This window comes from Agelaius tricolor, unplaced genomic scaffold, assembly GCF_023055355.1.
Source record: "Agelaius tricolor isolate 1412-34295 unplaced genomic scaffold, bAgeTri1.0.p SCAF_24, whole genome shotgun sequence".
NCBI lineage: Eukaryota > Metazoa > Chordata > Aves > Passeriformes > Icteridae > Agelaius > Agelaius tricolor.
This window is the reverse complement of record NW_027269284.1, coordinates 6,690,158-6,706,423: the sequence shown is the minus strand read 5'-3', so window position 1 is coordinate 6,706,423 and position 16,266 is coordinate 6,690,158. Positions and strand designations below refer to the sequence as shown.

The following is a 16,266-nucleotide window of genomic DNA, read 5'->3' as shown; positions in this document are numbered from 1 at the left end:
CAAGCCTAACAGAAACTCTCTCAACTATCTCTGCTAGAAAGCTAAAATTGCAGTTGTTTTCAAGATCTTTATTAGATTAGAATCTCTGCATTCACGTTCTGTGTGATTTGATATGAAGTGCTATGGCAAACCTGGCTCTTCAAATACACTTTGCAGAGGTGGCCAAAAGTAGACAAACAAGTAACAACAGGACACCACTTGTGCCCAAATCATCTCCTGTACAGTGGAGGCTACAGCATAAAAATACAATTGCCTGTCTACATTTACCCTACTTTGCTGCTCTGAGTTAACAACTCAGTCAGAAGTGTTAGGATGAACACAGAAGTTCTTACTCTTGCTTACACCTTGAGCAAGAATGAACAAAACCACTACATGGCCTTGAGACAAGCAAGAGGGTGACAGAAGGGCAGCCTGGGGACAGCTGTGCCCCACAGCACCAGCACTGACTGGCAGTCCTGGGGACCACAGGGTAAAATGTCTTGTCATGAAACATGATCAGCTGAATCTGCTTTCAGCCACAGAAGGTACCAAATGTTCTGTTTCTACATGTAAAAATTGAGACTAGTTGAGCAGCCTGCAGCTGTGTCACCCAGGGAAGTGATCTCATCCCTACTCAACTAAACAAGACTGGGCAGGAGGAGGACTTGGATAGGAAATCCCAAAGGTGAGCCAGGTGTTGGTTAAGCCCTGCAGATAATCTAGTGAATCAAAACCTGAGCCAGTGCTTTCAACCAGTTAGAATACTCAATAGAAAAGTGCATTGTGTCCTCTACAAATTTCACCAAGGGCATTTACAGTTTATCTGTATATCTGAAATAATAATGGCCTTGGGAAAGTAATGTGTTGGGTAGGTGTAATTTCTAGCACTAATTCCTAAATGAATTCTTTCTGTGGGGCTTTGTGCTGAGCTTTATGTCAGTGAGATGTATTTCACAGAAGGTCAAGTGATCCTGAAATGGTACAGTATGACAGATTGTATATTTATAGCACCTTTTGTATGAGGTTTTCAAAACACTTCACTAGCATTAATTGTATTTAATGAGATTGCTTTTGGCTAACATAATTTTGTACATGCAGGAACTGTGGCATGGAGCAGGTAAGAGATTTGCTTCAAGCAACACAGTAAGTCATTGGTGCCAACAAGAATTAATAAACACTAATTTATTCTGTCCATCAGAGCAACTTTTTACCTTTTTACACTTTAATCACATATTTTCTGAAACAACTAGCAGCTAGCTAAGTTTGCAAGTATGTCTGAGCCCTTCAGTGTAAGGAAGGCCAGATAATTTACAGGTGAAAGTAACACATGCAGTGATCATCTTCTGTTCATTGAATATTAAAAATATCAGAAGACAAAACAGATACAAATATCTGACAGTATTCTCTCTATGCCATTAAAATTCAGCTTTTTCTGATTACTAAGTGTTTAAGTTGTTAAAAAAACCCGATTCTGTCTGAATTTATCCTGAATGTTGCTGGGAAGAAAATGTGATTCTTGTCTAATTATATGCTGATTGGTTTTACTTCCCTCTTTTGGGAAGACCCTAACACCTGTAGCCTGCTTCTATGGATGTGTTTTTCCTGCTCTCTGGCACAAAGCTGTAGCTGGGAATCAGTCAAATTTCCTCAAGGAGAGAAGAGACTGGGTAAGAAGGGCTTTGAACACAAACAACTTCCAGCATGGGTTAATACAAGAAATAGCATGAATTAACTGGAGAAATATCTGCAAAAGGGAAGCTTTTCTGCTGTGGATGTATCATAATAAGGCTGGTTACAGTGGGACCTGTGTGAAGGGGCCAGAGAGATCAGAAAAGGAGAGAAAGAAAAGCTCTTCTCTCTGGAGTGAAAAAAGGAAAAAAATATCAGCCATGCTCTGTTTGAGACTTCTCAGGCTAAGGACATAATTTAGGTGAAACAAATATTTTAGAAAGGAGATAATATTTGATGAAAAGATAAAATAGCTTTCACCTCCTGAGAGAACTGTGCAATAGTATGTAGTGAACTTGTCTTCTTCTAGGAAGAACGTGCACATTTTGCAGATACAGCCTGATTAGTTTAGAGTGCTTCAGTTATCAGTGCTAGTCCTCTCCAAGGGTCTAATCAAAATGCTGTAAAAATCAAAGAAAATATTCCTACTGACGTCACCAGGGTTTGAATCAGTCACCAGAACCCAGTCTTCTTTCTCTCTGAAGTCAGTGGGAAAAACCCCTGGGATCTTTGGATTTAAGTAGGAGAATATCCTGCTTCTACTATTCACCATCTATGTTACAGTCACAAGCTAGTATTTTTCATCTAGAGCAGACAATGCTGACCAATGCTGTATTAAGAGGTATACAAGAAACATTTTCCCTTGTACTTAATATTAAATCCCAGAACACTTCAAAAAACTCAAATTCCATCATTTCCTTGGAAAGATCCTAATCTGCATTTATGTCAGTAACTAAAAATACAAAGTGGATTTCTATAATTTAGTAGGATTTTTTATTGCACCAAATCTATCATTTTTGCATTACATTGTCTTCATATTTAAATCTATGACTTTTGACATTTAAGGATTTTACTCCCAATTGAGTAAAATCAGTTGAGTGGGCATGTGTGAGACACAGCTGAACCAGCAGAAACGAGAACTATGGAGAGTTGTGCCAAATCACACCATGTTCTTGTGAAATGGGAAGCTCATAAACATATCTTGCTATCAGCATGAGGGATAAAGGAGCAGAAGAGTGAATTTGGGGTGGCAGTTCTGGTTTTACAGAAATAAGCTCTTCTGTAGCTGGGATGTATGGAGGAAGGTCACTGTGATGGGTCTGATCCTGCAGCTCTGATTGAAGCAGATAATCCCACTGAAAATGAAGGGAGTTATGTGCATAGAGAAAGGCACAGACATTGCATGGTAACTCCTGTGTTAAAATCTGTCTCTTGTTATCATTGACAAAGCTTGATTCTGACAGTCACAAGGATGAACAATACCTGGCATGCTTCAGTTAGGTACAAAATTTAATCTTTTTTTAAAATGAACAGATGCAGTCCAGTCCTATAAAAGGTCTGATGGAATGATATCCTTATGTACACCATGCACTGGATGAAAGACCACCTTTGGATATGGATAATTTTTGATAGATTTAAGGGAAGAATTCTTAATAAAAAGAAGGGGGTTTAGTACACAGAAATGAAAATATTATCTGGATAGCATCAGTCTGATAAAAGGAGCATTAAAAAGCATTTAGGAAGATAAACAAGGAGAAGTAATCTGGCCATTGAAATGAAGAACAACAGGAACAGATGTAAATTTGAATGTGAATATATAATAATTTAAAGATCTGAGACAGACTTAGGAATTTTTTTAAGTTAATGTGTTATTCAGGATAATTCAAATTGAATTCTGTTTTAATAGCAACAAGGTCACAACATTGAAGTAAAAGCATTTAACTGGACTTATTTGTTTTTAGGAGGTTTGAGGGAATGATTCTTTGGGATTGAAGGCAAGGGTTTGTTTGCTGCAATTAGGAATCATCCATCACATTGCTAATGAATCTGTGGTTTTATTGAAAATATTTGCAATGAAAAACAAGTCCAATATTATGTAAGAAACATTGTAAATTACAGTACAATAAACATGAAGACTGTAAATAACTAAGTTCCTGGAAGAACATAAAGTCTGATCACTCACTGAGAACAATAAACAGAAATTCCTTTTATGGTCTAAAGTTTACATGTAGCAGAAATAAAATATATGGAGTTTAACACCTCTAGACTGATTTTGATCATAACATTCTAATTAGAGGAAACTGTGTTTTAATCTCCCATTATTCAATAATTAAAAATCCTTCCATATTTTATCTCTTTTTCTCTAAAACAAAAGGATGATAATCAGTGAGTTTTCCTAACTCCACTTTTATACAGAAGCCTGAACTAGGAGTTGGAAGATAGGAACTGAGATTTGGATGTGTCTTTCTTGCTTCCTGAGTGGCCTTGTAGAGATCATGTTCTCTCCTGACACCTTGGTTTTAAACACTGACAGCTCCCTGGCACTCAGCAATTTGTTTTTGCATTTTCATCACACCAAAAGAACATTCTATCTTTATACATGCAGTGGTTCAGACAGACCTGAACTTCTGTCCCAGTAACAGTTTACCTTGCTTTAACCTCACTTTCTTTTTTTTGACACTAATTTTCTGATTTCCTATTTGTATATTGAAACACTGAGTGGCTGCAAAATGCAATGAGTGAAAAATGTATCTCAGTGGTTATTTGATGTGGTATCTTCTTGATCTACCTCACTGACAAAAATGCAGGGCAAGATGGGTGCTTTTCTCAAGCAGCACACAGGGATTAGGTGTGCAGCTATGGCTGCTGTAAATGGGCTGTGTAAAGCTAAATCCCACATACAGCCAGGAAAAAAACCTCTGGAGAGCAGAATCTAATGCCATCATTTCCTACAAATAAACTGCTTTTCTCATGTACACCAAGGTATGTACAGGGTAACGCTGCTAACTTTGGGATATACTCAGAAGCAGAGTGTACAGCCAAGTGTTTTCCAAAGGGATTTCTGTCTCAAAGCTTGAAACAAGATTTCCTACACTGAGAGAATATGCTCAGGTGGAACAGGCATTTGAATAAAATTATAAAGATGCATTAAGAAGTTAAAATAATAATAGTAATAATCAAGAGGTTGATTCTGCTTCTGCTGAAGTTAAGGGGTAACCTCCCATGTTATTTGAGAGGAACAAGTTGAAAGCAGCTCACATGGCCTCATACATGTAACTGATTTTTGACAGGAAGTTGTCATTTTTTCAAGTTTTTACCTAACTATTTCGAAATATTGAGTAGTTTCAAACCAAATGCCGGGAAACAGCTGGGGATGCATTTTCAAAGTGGCACACAGGGGTCAGCAGTGCTTTACAAACTTTGGCCTTTTGGTTTTCTTATGAAAAATCCATGCACATTTTGCCAAGTGAAAAATAGCCATTTGCATGTGTTTTGTGTGAATTCAAACAAACTGTAGCAGTGAACTCCCCTGAAGATTCTGTGTGCCCTTACCATAGCCAGTCCAGGGCAAGCAGAGCTTTCACTGCCATACAGGACAAGCCTTGCTGGCTCAGCGTGGGAGCTCAAACTGAGAGAAGAGATCCTGTCTCACTTATCTTCTCTGTGGCATCTGCCTCTTGTAGGCTTCAGTTTGAAAAGAGAGAGGGAGAGAGTTCTCATTTGATTGAGGTACAGTAGAGATTGGAACTGAATGGGCAAGAACTTTGAGGTGAGCAGAACAATACCAAAGAGGTGAGCAGGACTTGCTGCACAGGGACAATAGTACTGGAATCAACCCCTTGAAGAGATGGAACTGGGACAGGTTAAATAAAGACACCTGGGCAAGTAAACTTGAGGGCAAGAGAACAGACAGGGATAGAAAAATGATGGATCATAGAACAGAACTCAGTTTATCCTTCTCTGCCATCCACTCAACATTTGGCCAGCAGAGTATTCAAACCTCTATAGTAAAGAGCCATTGTGCACTGTCAAAATATAAACATTTCTACATAGTTTTTATGAAAGACAAAAATTTACTATTTCACATAATCATGTATTTTGATTTTTGTTTTAATTATTTACATAACCTAATGTGCATCTAGAAATTAAAAATAAAATCTTGCTGAAGATTGACTGTGCTCTGAACTGTTGTCACCTTTGCAGGAGCAGAGTGAAACCAAAGAAATCTGTTGGATTTTGATCAGAATATTCAACAATGACTGATTGTATACTTACTAAAGATACAATATGGAAATCTATTAATTCCTTCTTACTATTATTTGCAAAGCAAGTATATTTTCAACCAGATGGCTTCAACTCAATTTATTTCTTGCCTCTTTCTTTTTCTTATACATTCATACTGTAAAGTTCTTCACTTTAAAATATAATTGTTTGCCCACTTTCACTTCTTTTCCTGTGCCTCAGTTCACCAGCTATTTTTATGGCTTTAATTTGCAAGGATTCCCACAAGAATGGTCTCCTGCAGTTGGTAAATGGTTGACAGGGATATTTGGATCAAGACAAATTGTGCCTTCCAGACTCCCTCCTGTAGCACTGCATCCAACTTCCTTTCACAACATATTCCCATTTATCATGTACACAAATAAGAACTCTAAACTTCAGCCTAGGATGCTGACTCTTCTCTGTGACATTTCCTTCTCATTGTTGTCAGTTTAATTTCAACAGTACAAAGCTTCAGCACTCTCCTGCTACTTCTTTCCTCAGTTATTGGTGGTATTGCCACCCTGCCTGTGAGTCAAACCCATAACTCCAGAGGTCATTTTTCATGCAGATTACTCCCCAGGATATCATCATCAGTTTATGTGCACATCTTCTTCACTCTTTTTGAACAGCATATTTCAAATAGTATTTTCCTATCACTTCCTAGCTAAAAATCTAAGTTAGTGTCTCAGAATTTTCTATTTTATTGAAATAAGTGTCTCTGTTGTGGGTTTAACCAACCCCATCTCAGTAAACCAACCATCTGGAATGCTACTGTTAAGTTCATCCTGCCAGTCCATTGATTTGACCCACTTACTCCACCTACCATCTCACAGTTGATTCTAGCACATAAAACTAAAGCTGCCTGTCAAGATGCTTCACAACTCAGTTCCATTCTGCATTTCATTTCTTACTCTTTACTGCTGTCTTCCCCAGTTCTGATCAGCCAAGGATGCCCATCTCTTCATTTCCTTTAGATTTCCAAAGGAGTAATTTTGTTTCATTTCAATCAGTTCCTACATACACTTATATTGCTCTTAAAATCTACTTTATTCTGACAGAGGTTTGGCTCTGCAAAATGTCCTTGGCTCCTGGCAGTTCAGGTGACAATGTGTGGCTGTCAGAGGTTCTTATTTTGAGGATCTGGCACTTGACAAGACTGGCTCACAGTGGCTCCTGCAGCCCCTGCCAGTGGGGTGCTGAACTCCCTTGAATATGTTCTGGAATGACTTGTGTGTGCTGTGTTTTTATTTTGAGGGAAATAATCTAGCCCAAAATTGTTGGTTTCACCAGGAACATCCCCAGACAGGTGAACAATAAGCTAAGGAGGATATTGTACAGAGGCCATCAAGTTATCAAAGAACTGAACAAAACACCTTGGATATCACATTAGAAGACATAAAGACTCTAAAGCATTCAAATACAATAAAGATATACACCTTGAATGAAACCTAGTGTTAACATCTGAATGCACTCTAAGGGGATGGAAAACTATTAAAAGAGTTTAAAAGAACAGAAGACTTGTAGAGAAGTCAACTGTGATATACTGTACACCTAAGTCAGCAAATAAATAAATATGGAGCTGTGTCTTTAATTAGACTTAGACTTGATCTCTCAGAATCTGACTCTCCTGATTTTTTTTGGTCAGTAGACAACCTGAGCTTTGCTATTTGTTATGCTGCTGGCATGAGACAAACAGGTATGAATCTAGTCTATGGTTTAGAGCCAGGCTGTAAATCAGGATACAAAGTGAAGGAAGTTTCTGCATGGGTTAGTTAATATTGGCTAATTGGTAAGTTACCAAGCCTGGAAATCATGTGTACAAAAATGCTACAGTATTTTTAGGATCATATGCCTCTTATGAAACAGAAAAGAGAGAAGCAAGTGAGTTTTTCATGATGAATTTTAATCACCCATTTGCCACTGAAACAAAGCTGAATTTTATATAATCACAGGTCTTTTTACTTTCTTTGATAAATCCTGTGTAGTAGGTGACCAAAAACTAGCCCAGAGAAAGATTTTGGCCTTACCTCTGGCCTCAGCTATCCTCCTTGTCCTTCCCATTCTGAAAGGGTTTATCATGAAACTTTAGATTCATATTTCTCTAATGAAGTTACTGGAGTTTTGTCTTTGTACCATTTTCCTGGGCTGAGAAGAACAATGATCTGAAGACTCATTTTTATAAGCATTTATTTTGGCAGCAGTGGTAACTGAATTTACCTGCTCTCTGCCCAGTGAAAAATGATTAATTTGAAACTGGACCAGTTCCCTGATGTAATTCAGAATATAAATCACAAAGAGTTATGCCAGGACTACAAGGCAGGAGGACAGGAAAGAAGGGGCCTGAGTGGCATCTGTTGGAGAAGTCAAGCACCCAAGGAACGGGTGTGAAGCCACTGCTCAGCCCCAGCTTTCTTATCACACCTCCATGGTTTTATACTCTTTTAGTCATTTGTATTTATGCAAAATCAATGCAAAAGACTGTCTGACTAGAACAGCAGTGGTTTCTACCTTTTTGTCAGAAGGGAAAATGAGCACTGGAGCCAGATGGCAGTGTGGAATCAGGGCTCCAACAATGCCATTTGATAACAATGGCACACACAGACAATAGCAATCTCAACAACATTACTGGCTTCCCTTGGTGGTTTGCTAAAGCTGATTCACTCCACCAGCTGCCTCAGCACAAGTCAGGGTGACACTGAGGACAAAGAGGTGACACGCTGTGGTCAGGAAGGGATGGAAACTGCTTCAGCCAGAACAGACACAAATGGGAAAATCATGCTCTGGTTACTTGCAGTATTAAATTAGAATCTGCTGGCTGATTTATTGTCACTGTCCTTCTATCCCACTGTTCTGCTGGTCACTTATGTCCTCAAAGCAAGAATACCTGATCCTGTGACTCAGCTCTGAACTGCATTTGTACATACAAAGGGGTGGTGCTGTCAGAAACCTCTACTTGGGAGGAAAAAAAGAACAAGAATCTTCAAAACAGCTTAGTCAGAAGTGGAACAGACGTTTTCCCTATGACTATCTCATCAATTTTAGAAGGTTGTTGCTTTTTTTTTCCCCTTTTTCTTGTTGCTATCCAAGCAGTTTTTCAACCCCTCTAATCTTTATTGCCTTGTTTTCTGGTGATAACCATAGGAAATTTGGACTTTACTCATGAACAAAAAATGTCACTGTAGGGGAAATCAATAAAAGTTACAACAACATGTTAGAAAACAGATACCTTTGCATTTAAAATCACACAGTAACAAAGTAAACTGTGTAAAATCAACCAAAACTTAATATACCTGCAACATCATAGCTGATTCATTCAGGAAATCCTCCAAACTCTGATTTTCAGGGTTAAACTTGTTAAGCTGTTGCACTATTAGTGCAATAAGTTCTCTATGGCTGACCATCTTCACCGTGGAGAATCCTATAAATACAGAAAATCATTATTTTTTTGTGCCTCCTTCAATTGTGGCATAACGCATGGTGATAGGCTCCTACAGAAGTTACATTGCAGTAATGTAGAAGATAATATTTAGGTCAAGCTTTCAAAAACACAGTTACTGTCAGAACAGCTGACAGGAGAAATGAAAATACAGTACAAACAGAGAGAAAATAGAAGACAAAATTACATATTGCAAAAATCTCAAACTATCTTAAGGATAGATGTTACTCCACCAGGTTATTTGACAAAATAGAATTAAAGATAATATAGAAAAAAGCATGGATTTTTGCCTGTGTGCATACAGGTCCTACTTAACACACTGCTCTTCCCAGTGAGATGCATCAGAAAGCAAAATTTTAGTCTTAAATTTCATCACATGTTGCTGTAAACAGCCTGTTTTTCAAAAGAAACAAAAGAACAGGAACAGAGAGGAATTCTAAGGAAGCAATGACTGTTGGTCAGCAGGCTGGGCCATGATCACAGCATTTCAGTGGTCTGGGCCACTGCCAAGCATTCTGAAGGCACAGCAGTTCAATATTTATGTTTGATGCTTTCCTTGTGAAATAACTGGATTTTGTCTAACTCAAATGAAGCCTTACCCATATGTCTGAGAATATGTAGGACTTGTTACCTCAATTTTAATGTTCAGATGACAAGAGCTATAATGGATTTGCTCCTACACACATGTTGTTGTGTATGAAGGACCAATGACAGCAATTATCAGGCCTGAAAGTCACTAAACTGGTTTAGCAATGGGAAAAAAATGAGAACAAAAGTAACTTTCCATGGTGAAAATAAAAATGTAATTTTTAAAATATTTCTTGTATTCTATATATCATCATATTTTGATGTCAGAAAAGAATGCCTGATCCAGATGATTCATTCCCACTGTGGTAAACATAATTCATTTTTTGCTTTTAAATATTGTGATAACATTTCCAGACACAGTGGTATTGTACTCTGCCTTTCAGCACCATCTCACTCAATAATTCCCTAAATAGCACTTTTCATTACTAATCTCAAAGAACTGAAAAAAAGAGTTTGTCTGTGATTATGTTCAGTATAGCCACTTAGGTGCCTGTTATGAACAAGACAAAATGTCCAAATTTAAAAAAAAAGTCCAGCAAAACGGGGTTGGATCATGACAAGGGATGGCAAATACAGAAAGAGGCACCACTGTGCAAGGGAATCACTTACTCCACTCCTCTGAGAATCACTTGTTTCTCAGGTAAGAACCTGCCAAGGCTCTTACACTCACAAGGGATTTTGGATAAGCGAGGGAGAAATATCTCTGTACTTCAGACTGAATCATAATTCAGGCTCCAACAGCTCTGCCAGTAACAAATGCTTTTTCTTCTGGCATACCAGTAAGAAATCTGAGCTCTCATGCTCTGATATCCATGCCTCCCTCAAACAACAATCATTAAACCCCAAAACTGGAATGTGAAAACTAAGATGTGTAGTAAAGCCTTCAGATCTCTGATCATACAGGGGTTCTTAATAGAAAGAATCCCACTTCTAATTAAAGAAGCTGCTATTATTATTGTCAATGTTTTAAAACATACACATCAGGAATAAAATGCTTTTGGTATGATATGCAACCTTATTTTCACACAATCCATTAGAAAATTACTTCAATTATTATGTATAAAAATTATATCAATTTATACTGTGTATAAAATGGCAGAAATTTTCTTCCATTATCAGCTGTAGATTTCAATTATAGGAGGTGAAAACCTGATTTAACCTTATTTTACAGTGTAGCTTGGAGATATTTTGAAAGCAATTACATAGGATAAGAGTGGCCACAATTGTAGGAATTGGTTTCAGTGACCTGAAAGGTCCTTTCAGGTTTTACATCTGCTCCCACATTCCCAGCCTAGAAAGACCAAGATTGCATTTCCTCTAATGAAAGCTGCCCTTCTTAGAAAGAGCTGAAGTAAGCCTCACTGCAAAATTCAGACAGATTAGATGGAAAATGTTCACTTTGAGGAACTTAATTTTAAATTTTATGTATTTCAATGTTTTGCATACCTACTGCAAGTATTTTCCTTAACATGACATGGTGCTTTTTATCTCTTATCTTGTAAAACTCTACAATTAAATACTTATTGTATAAAACCTTCTGCAAATAAGCTGTGTTATGCTTATGAGGTGGGCTAGCAAATGGACACCAAGGCTGGCAAAATTTCAGGGAGCAAAGCCCAGCAACCCTGTCCACAGTGTAACACAGCCCCCTTGACGTTTTCTATTGTACTTATAAACCCCTAATGAATATGAACACGAAAAGAGAGCAGGTTTAGATTAGATATTGAGGAGGAATTCTTCCCTTGAGGGTGGTGAGGCACTGGCACAGACTCTGTGGCTTCCCCATCCCTGGCAGTGCTCAAGGCCAGGCTGGATGGGCTTGGAGCAATCTGAGGTAGAAGTGTCCCTGCCCATGGCCGGGGCATCCCCGTTCATGGGGACGGATGAACTTTAGGGTTCCTTCCTACCCAAACCCTTCTGTGATTCCATGATTGTGTGAAAATAAAGGGACGAAGGAGCCACGAGCCTGCCCGTGGCACCCGCCACTTGCACGCATCGGGGATTGCACCCGGCTCTTTCCGGAGGTGTCACGTACGGCCACATCTGCCTTGCACCGCTGCTGCCGCTGCCGTTCCCGGCTGTCCCCGCTGCTGCCGCTGCCGCTCCCGGCTGTTCCCGGCGCTCCCCATCCCGTTCCCAGCGCTCCCGCCGGGCCCGTGCCGTCCGTGTCCCTCCAGGCGCAGGGACCCCGCGCGCGCCGTTGCCAAGGAGCGCGAGGGCTGCTGGGAACTGTAGTCCTGCTGCGAGCCCGCCTCAGTGTTGCGAAACGGCGCGACCGGGGACCCGGAACTACACGAGCGGGGAAACAAGATGGAGGCGGTTGTTTGCTGCCGTTGCCAAGGAGGTAGTGCCTCTTCCCCCCGGTGTTTCCGCTCACCGGCAGCCAGAGGTCGGTGACGCGCCGGTTTCTGGGGCACGGACAGCGCTGGCAGGCGCAGATAGAGCCTGCGATTCCCGAGGGGACGCGCGCAGCGCGGCCCGTAGAAAACTACAACTCCCGGCAGCCACTGCAACAAGGCGGTCACCGGCGCGTGGCCTGCGCGGCACGCAGTCTCCCCGCCCCCTCCGCGTGTTACGCAAATGAGCAGCCGGGTGGGCGGGGCGACTGCTCTGGCCCGCCCCGGCCCGCCTCCCGATTGGGTGGGGAGGGGAGGGCGCGGGGGCGGTGTCGCGCGTGCGCGGTGGGGCGGCGCTGCCGCCGGCCGCGCAATGTTTTGGGGGCGGTCGGGGCGGCGCGGAGCGCGCGGAGCCGCCGGACGGTCCCTGCGCTGACGGGAGCGCCCGGCGGCCGCTCCGCGGGACCAGGCGGCGGCGCAGGAGGAAAACGCGACCCGGCGGAGCCTCCCAGCGAGGGGCACCGCTCGCCTCGCTCCTGTGAGCGGCGCGGGTGCGGAGCCGACAGCTCCCGTGGCGGCGGCGGCAGCGGGGTGTCAGCGGCCGCGGTGATGATGAACAGGTTCCGAAAGTGGCTGTACAAACCCAAGGCAAGTTGCGAGGCGCCGCCGCTGCCCGGGGTCAGCGTCACCCCGCGGCTGAAGTCGGGACGCGGTTGGCGGCGGAGCCGGGCGCGCAGCCGCGGGTCGCTCCGCGGCCGGGAGGCGCCCTGAGGGGCGAGCGGAGCCCAGGGGCGCTCGGCGGGTCCCGGCGGCCGCGGCCGGAGCGCGGCGCCCGCTGCGGCGGGGGATGACAAAGCAGAGCGGCGGCCGCGGGGCTGCTCCGAGCCGGGGCGGGCTCGGGGCTCTGCCCGGCACCGCCGAGGGGCTGCTGGGCTGGCGGCCGTGCCCGGGCAGCGCTCCCGGCTGCGCTGCGGGCTGCGCCCAGCCCCGAGCCCGGAGATGGTCGGGCTCTCCTGTTGTGCCATTAGCGCTGTGTGTGCGCACCTGGGAACTTGGTAAGTTAGGAGATTTATTGGACGGTGCTCTGTAGGTGAGTGTTTTGTGCCCTTCTCGCTTTGAAATTCTTGGAAGGAATCCAAGAGTCGCAGTTTGCTTTGCGCTGAAATTATCATCTTCTGGCTCGAGTTAAGTAACAACTGTCTGGAGGGTGATCTTGTCTGGCATGTGATGTTCGGCTCGTATAAATCAAGGACATTACTGGTTTTGAACATCTATAGCATCTTTTTCTTGTCCAGGCATTACAGCCGTCAGTATCGTTATTCACTTTCTGAAGTGTTTGATTTAATTTTGGCTCCTGTTGGTCGCTCTCAGTCGTTTTTTTCTATGCTTTACTGTCAGTGTTGGGTCTCAGTTTGTAAACCTTCCATGTACTCGGTTCTTTTGGCTGAATTATAGCCGGTGTGTTGCAGTGGGGAAAAAAAACCAATAAAAACAACAGAAGTGAATACTGCAAAATAAAAGTTCATATTATGCTGGCTTTATGGATTTTACATGTTGTCCTAACTCCTGAGTACTGCTGAAGTACACATAATTGTCAGATATTACTGCTAATAACTGCAAGGGAAATAATATCGAGATTAGGTAACCAAAAATACAGTAATAAGTTATAGATAACTTTCATTGGATTTTCTTATTTTTATATCTTTTATACAGGGGAAAGACTAAGGGAAGACTAGTTAATGAGCAAAAAGAAATACTGTTAATCTTAAATGCAGAGGAAATCTTGGTGAATATAGCTTTTTTCACTGTTTTTTTTAAACAAAACTCATTAGACTTCACATTGTTTTTCTTTCTAATGGAGATTTTATATTTTTGTGATAAAACTTGTTTTTTAATATACTCTCCTTTTGATGTAAGGTGTGTATTTGGCGTTCAGGGTATCAAACAATGTATACTTAAAGTTCTGTGGGACTTCTCTGGGGCGAAGGAACTTTTCAAGCTGTTGCATGACACTGGGCCTCATAAATCAGGAGCACCTATTGCTGTTGGTTTAGAGCCAGCACCACTGCTTTTTGTTGTGTATTTGTACCTTTGCCAACAGTTTTTCTTAGTTTCAGTAGCTTGCAACATCATTTTTGTTCTGGTATTCAGAATGGGTTGCTGGTGAATTGTAAGAGCTTCAGAAAAAGTAATTTTTCCTGGTGTGCTGTTGAGTGGGCGTGGATCATGTCATTAAATACACAGAGGTTTGAATAGCACTTCTTTTATAGAGGGTGAGACAGAGGCTCTCACATGTAGAGACTCTACCTTTCCTGGTTTATTGCTTGCTTTTCTATTTAAAGGAATCTGCAAGGATGCCTTCCCAAAAGATCAGTGGGTTCCAGGGTCTGTTTTGAATGTAATGCATTTTGAAAAGGACTTTCCTGAATACTTATTCTGGTTGAAGCTCTCAGGATTTATGTTGCTTGTAACCCTGTTAGGCACTATGGGCTCCAGGTGCATTTTATCAGGTAGGTTTTGCCTCTCCCAGTGATGGGGAATGATTCTTCTGAAGTATTCCAGGTCCTACTGCCATATAATAGGACCTCTGCATGGCAGCAGATTTTGGCACCACTGGACATTTACCCAGAGCTTTGATGGCCATTCAGAGGTTCTTTTGAAGGTGAGGGGTGGGATGATATCAGAGTGCAGCAAATTCTTAGTACAGCCTGCTCAGAAACCTGAATATATGGTTTAGCTTAATCCTAGGGGAACTATTTCATAATTCATCCCTGAAAAAACACAGCCCCAAAATATGTAAATTAATTCAGCTTTTTAAATGGTGAAGACAAGGAAATGGAATAGAGCAGAGTGCATAACAAGGTGGAATTGTAAAAGTCTTGGGGTAATCATTACTGCAAGATGCAGGACCTGCATCCAGGCAAGGATATTTATTTGGTAACTGCTGCCTCTGTTTGAACATACCAAGAATGGCAGAGAAAATGTGGGTGTAGGAAGTGGAAAGTCTTGACTAATGTTGGGAGCGTGTCACGAGAGCAGCACGACTTCCCTGGATCCTCGTTCAGTCAGTGCTCTTCCTGCCCAGCTCTGTTCCTCAGGTATGCTGAGCTGCCAGATTCTAACGAACCAGATCAAGTGCCAGTGGTGGAGGGAAGCAGAGAATGAAATAAATAGCAGTGACGTGATCTGTAGAGCTGCTGGGAGGCAGACTTTTAACTGATGTATTGGAGACAGAGCAGAGACAAGGTTTTTGTTTCCAGCCTCCTGTGCCACATTGATTGTTGTTTAATTTTTAAAGTGTTGTCTGTAATATATGTTTTGCTTTTGGGGACTGTGGATTCAATGCCTTTTGAAGTGTTTGGAGGGAGGATGGTGTTTGCCTCTGAACACTTTTGCTGAGGGGTGATTTGAAGCAGTGGTGTTCATGAATTGCAGCACAACATCGGTGGAACAATAGTTACTCTATGTTTGACCTCCTCAGGACACTGCAGGCTTCCCAGCATCACCACCTTCCTGAGACAAAAGAACGATCCTGTCTAAATCAAGTTATTTGTCTGTGTGCACAGATATAATAGAAATGTTCCCTGCCACTTCAGGGAATTTCTTATCTTGTACCTGCTGGAGCATTCCACAGGTGTCTGGTCAGAACTTGCTCCCAGGCAGATCTGAGCGTCCAGCCAAAATACAGAACTGGGCTGCTTTTGCAGAGCTTTGAAATGCATTTGAGGTCCAAAGAATTCAGAACAATTTCTGAATGCTGCTGCTTAAATCTGGAGACTAGCTTGAAGAATGCGTGGGTAACTAGCTCACAGGGGTACCTGCTTTGAATTGAGCTCATGTTTATTGATATTTTGAAAGAGCTGTTTTGTGTATGATGGGGAGAAAAAAAGTCTGTCTCTAACCACAACTTGAATATGTTTTTTAATCTGTTTAACATAACAGACTGAAACATCTTCAGTGTCTGTTTTTATTTTAAAAATATTGCTTATTTGGTGTTTATATGTCTGAGTTTTTTTGCTCCTAGTTTCTTTCACATAGTAAATGTGAACTTCAAGCAGTTAAGGTAAAGAATTTCTTATGTTCCTGTAAGTGAGTCCCAATCTGTAATTGTTGGTAGTAAAGCTACTGCTTTGTGAATGCCTGGCTCCAGTTAAA

The 16,266-nt window shown here is 41.7% G+C and overlaps 2 protein-coding genes across 5 annotated transcripts in view; one reads left to right on the top strand and one right to left on the bottom strand.

Annotated features, from left to right (window-relative positions):
- The window catches only part of CFAP99 (cilia and flagella associated protein 99), a 54,595-nt gene extending 42,565 nt beyond the window's left edge, over window positions 1-12,030 (bottom strand). The window contains exons 1-2 of the mRNA XM_071447293.1: window positions 11,811-12,030; window positions 9,042-9,169 (exon numbers count right to left, since the gene is read on the bottom strand). Coding sequence (XP_071303394.1) covers window positions 9,042-9,169; window positions 11,811-11,904 — 222 coding nt within the window. The 5' untranslated portion in view covers window positions 11,905-12,030. The remainder of the gene's footprint in view (window positions 1-9,041; window positions 9,170-11,810) is intronic.
- A 434-nt stretch (window positions 12,031-12,464) lies between these two features.
- Window positions 12,465-16,266, top strand: part of ZFYVE28 (zinc finger FYVE-type containing 28) — a 145,989-nt gene continuing 142,187 nt past the window's right edge. For all 4 annotated transcript variants that reach the window (XM_071447482.1, XM_071447481.1, XM_071447480.1 and 1 more), the window contains exon 1: window positions 12,465-12,759. In XM_071447482.1, coding sequence (XP_071303583.1) covers window positions 12,721-12,759 — 39 coding nt within the window. In that variant the 5' untranslated portion in view covers window positions 12,465-12,720. The remainder of the gene's footprint in view (window positions 12,760-16,266) is intronic.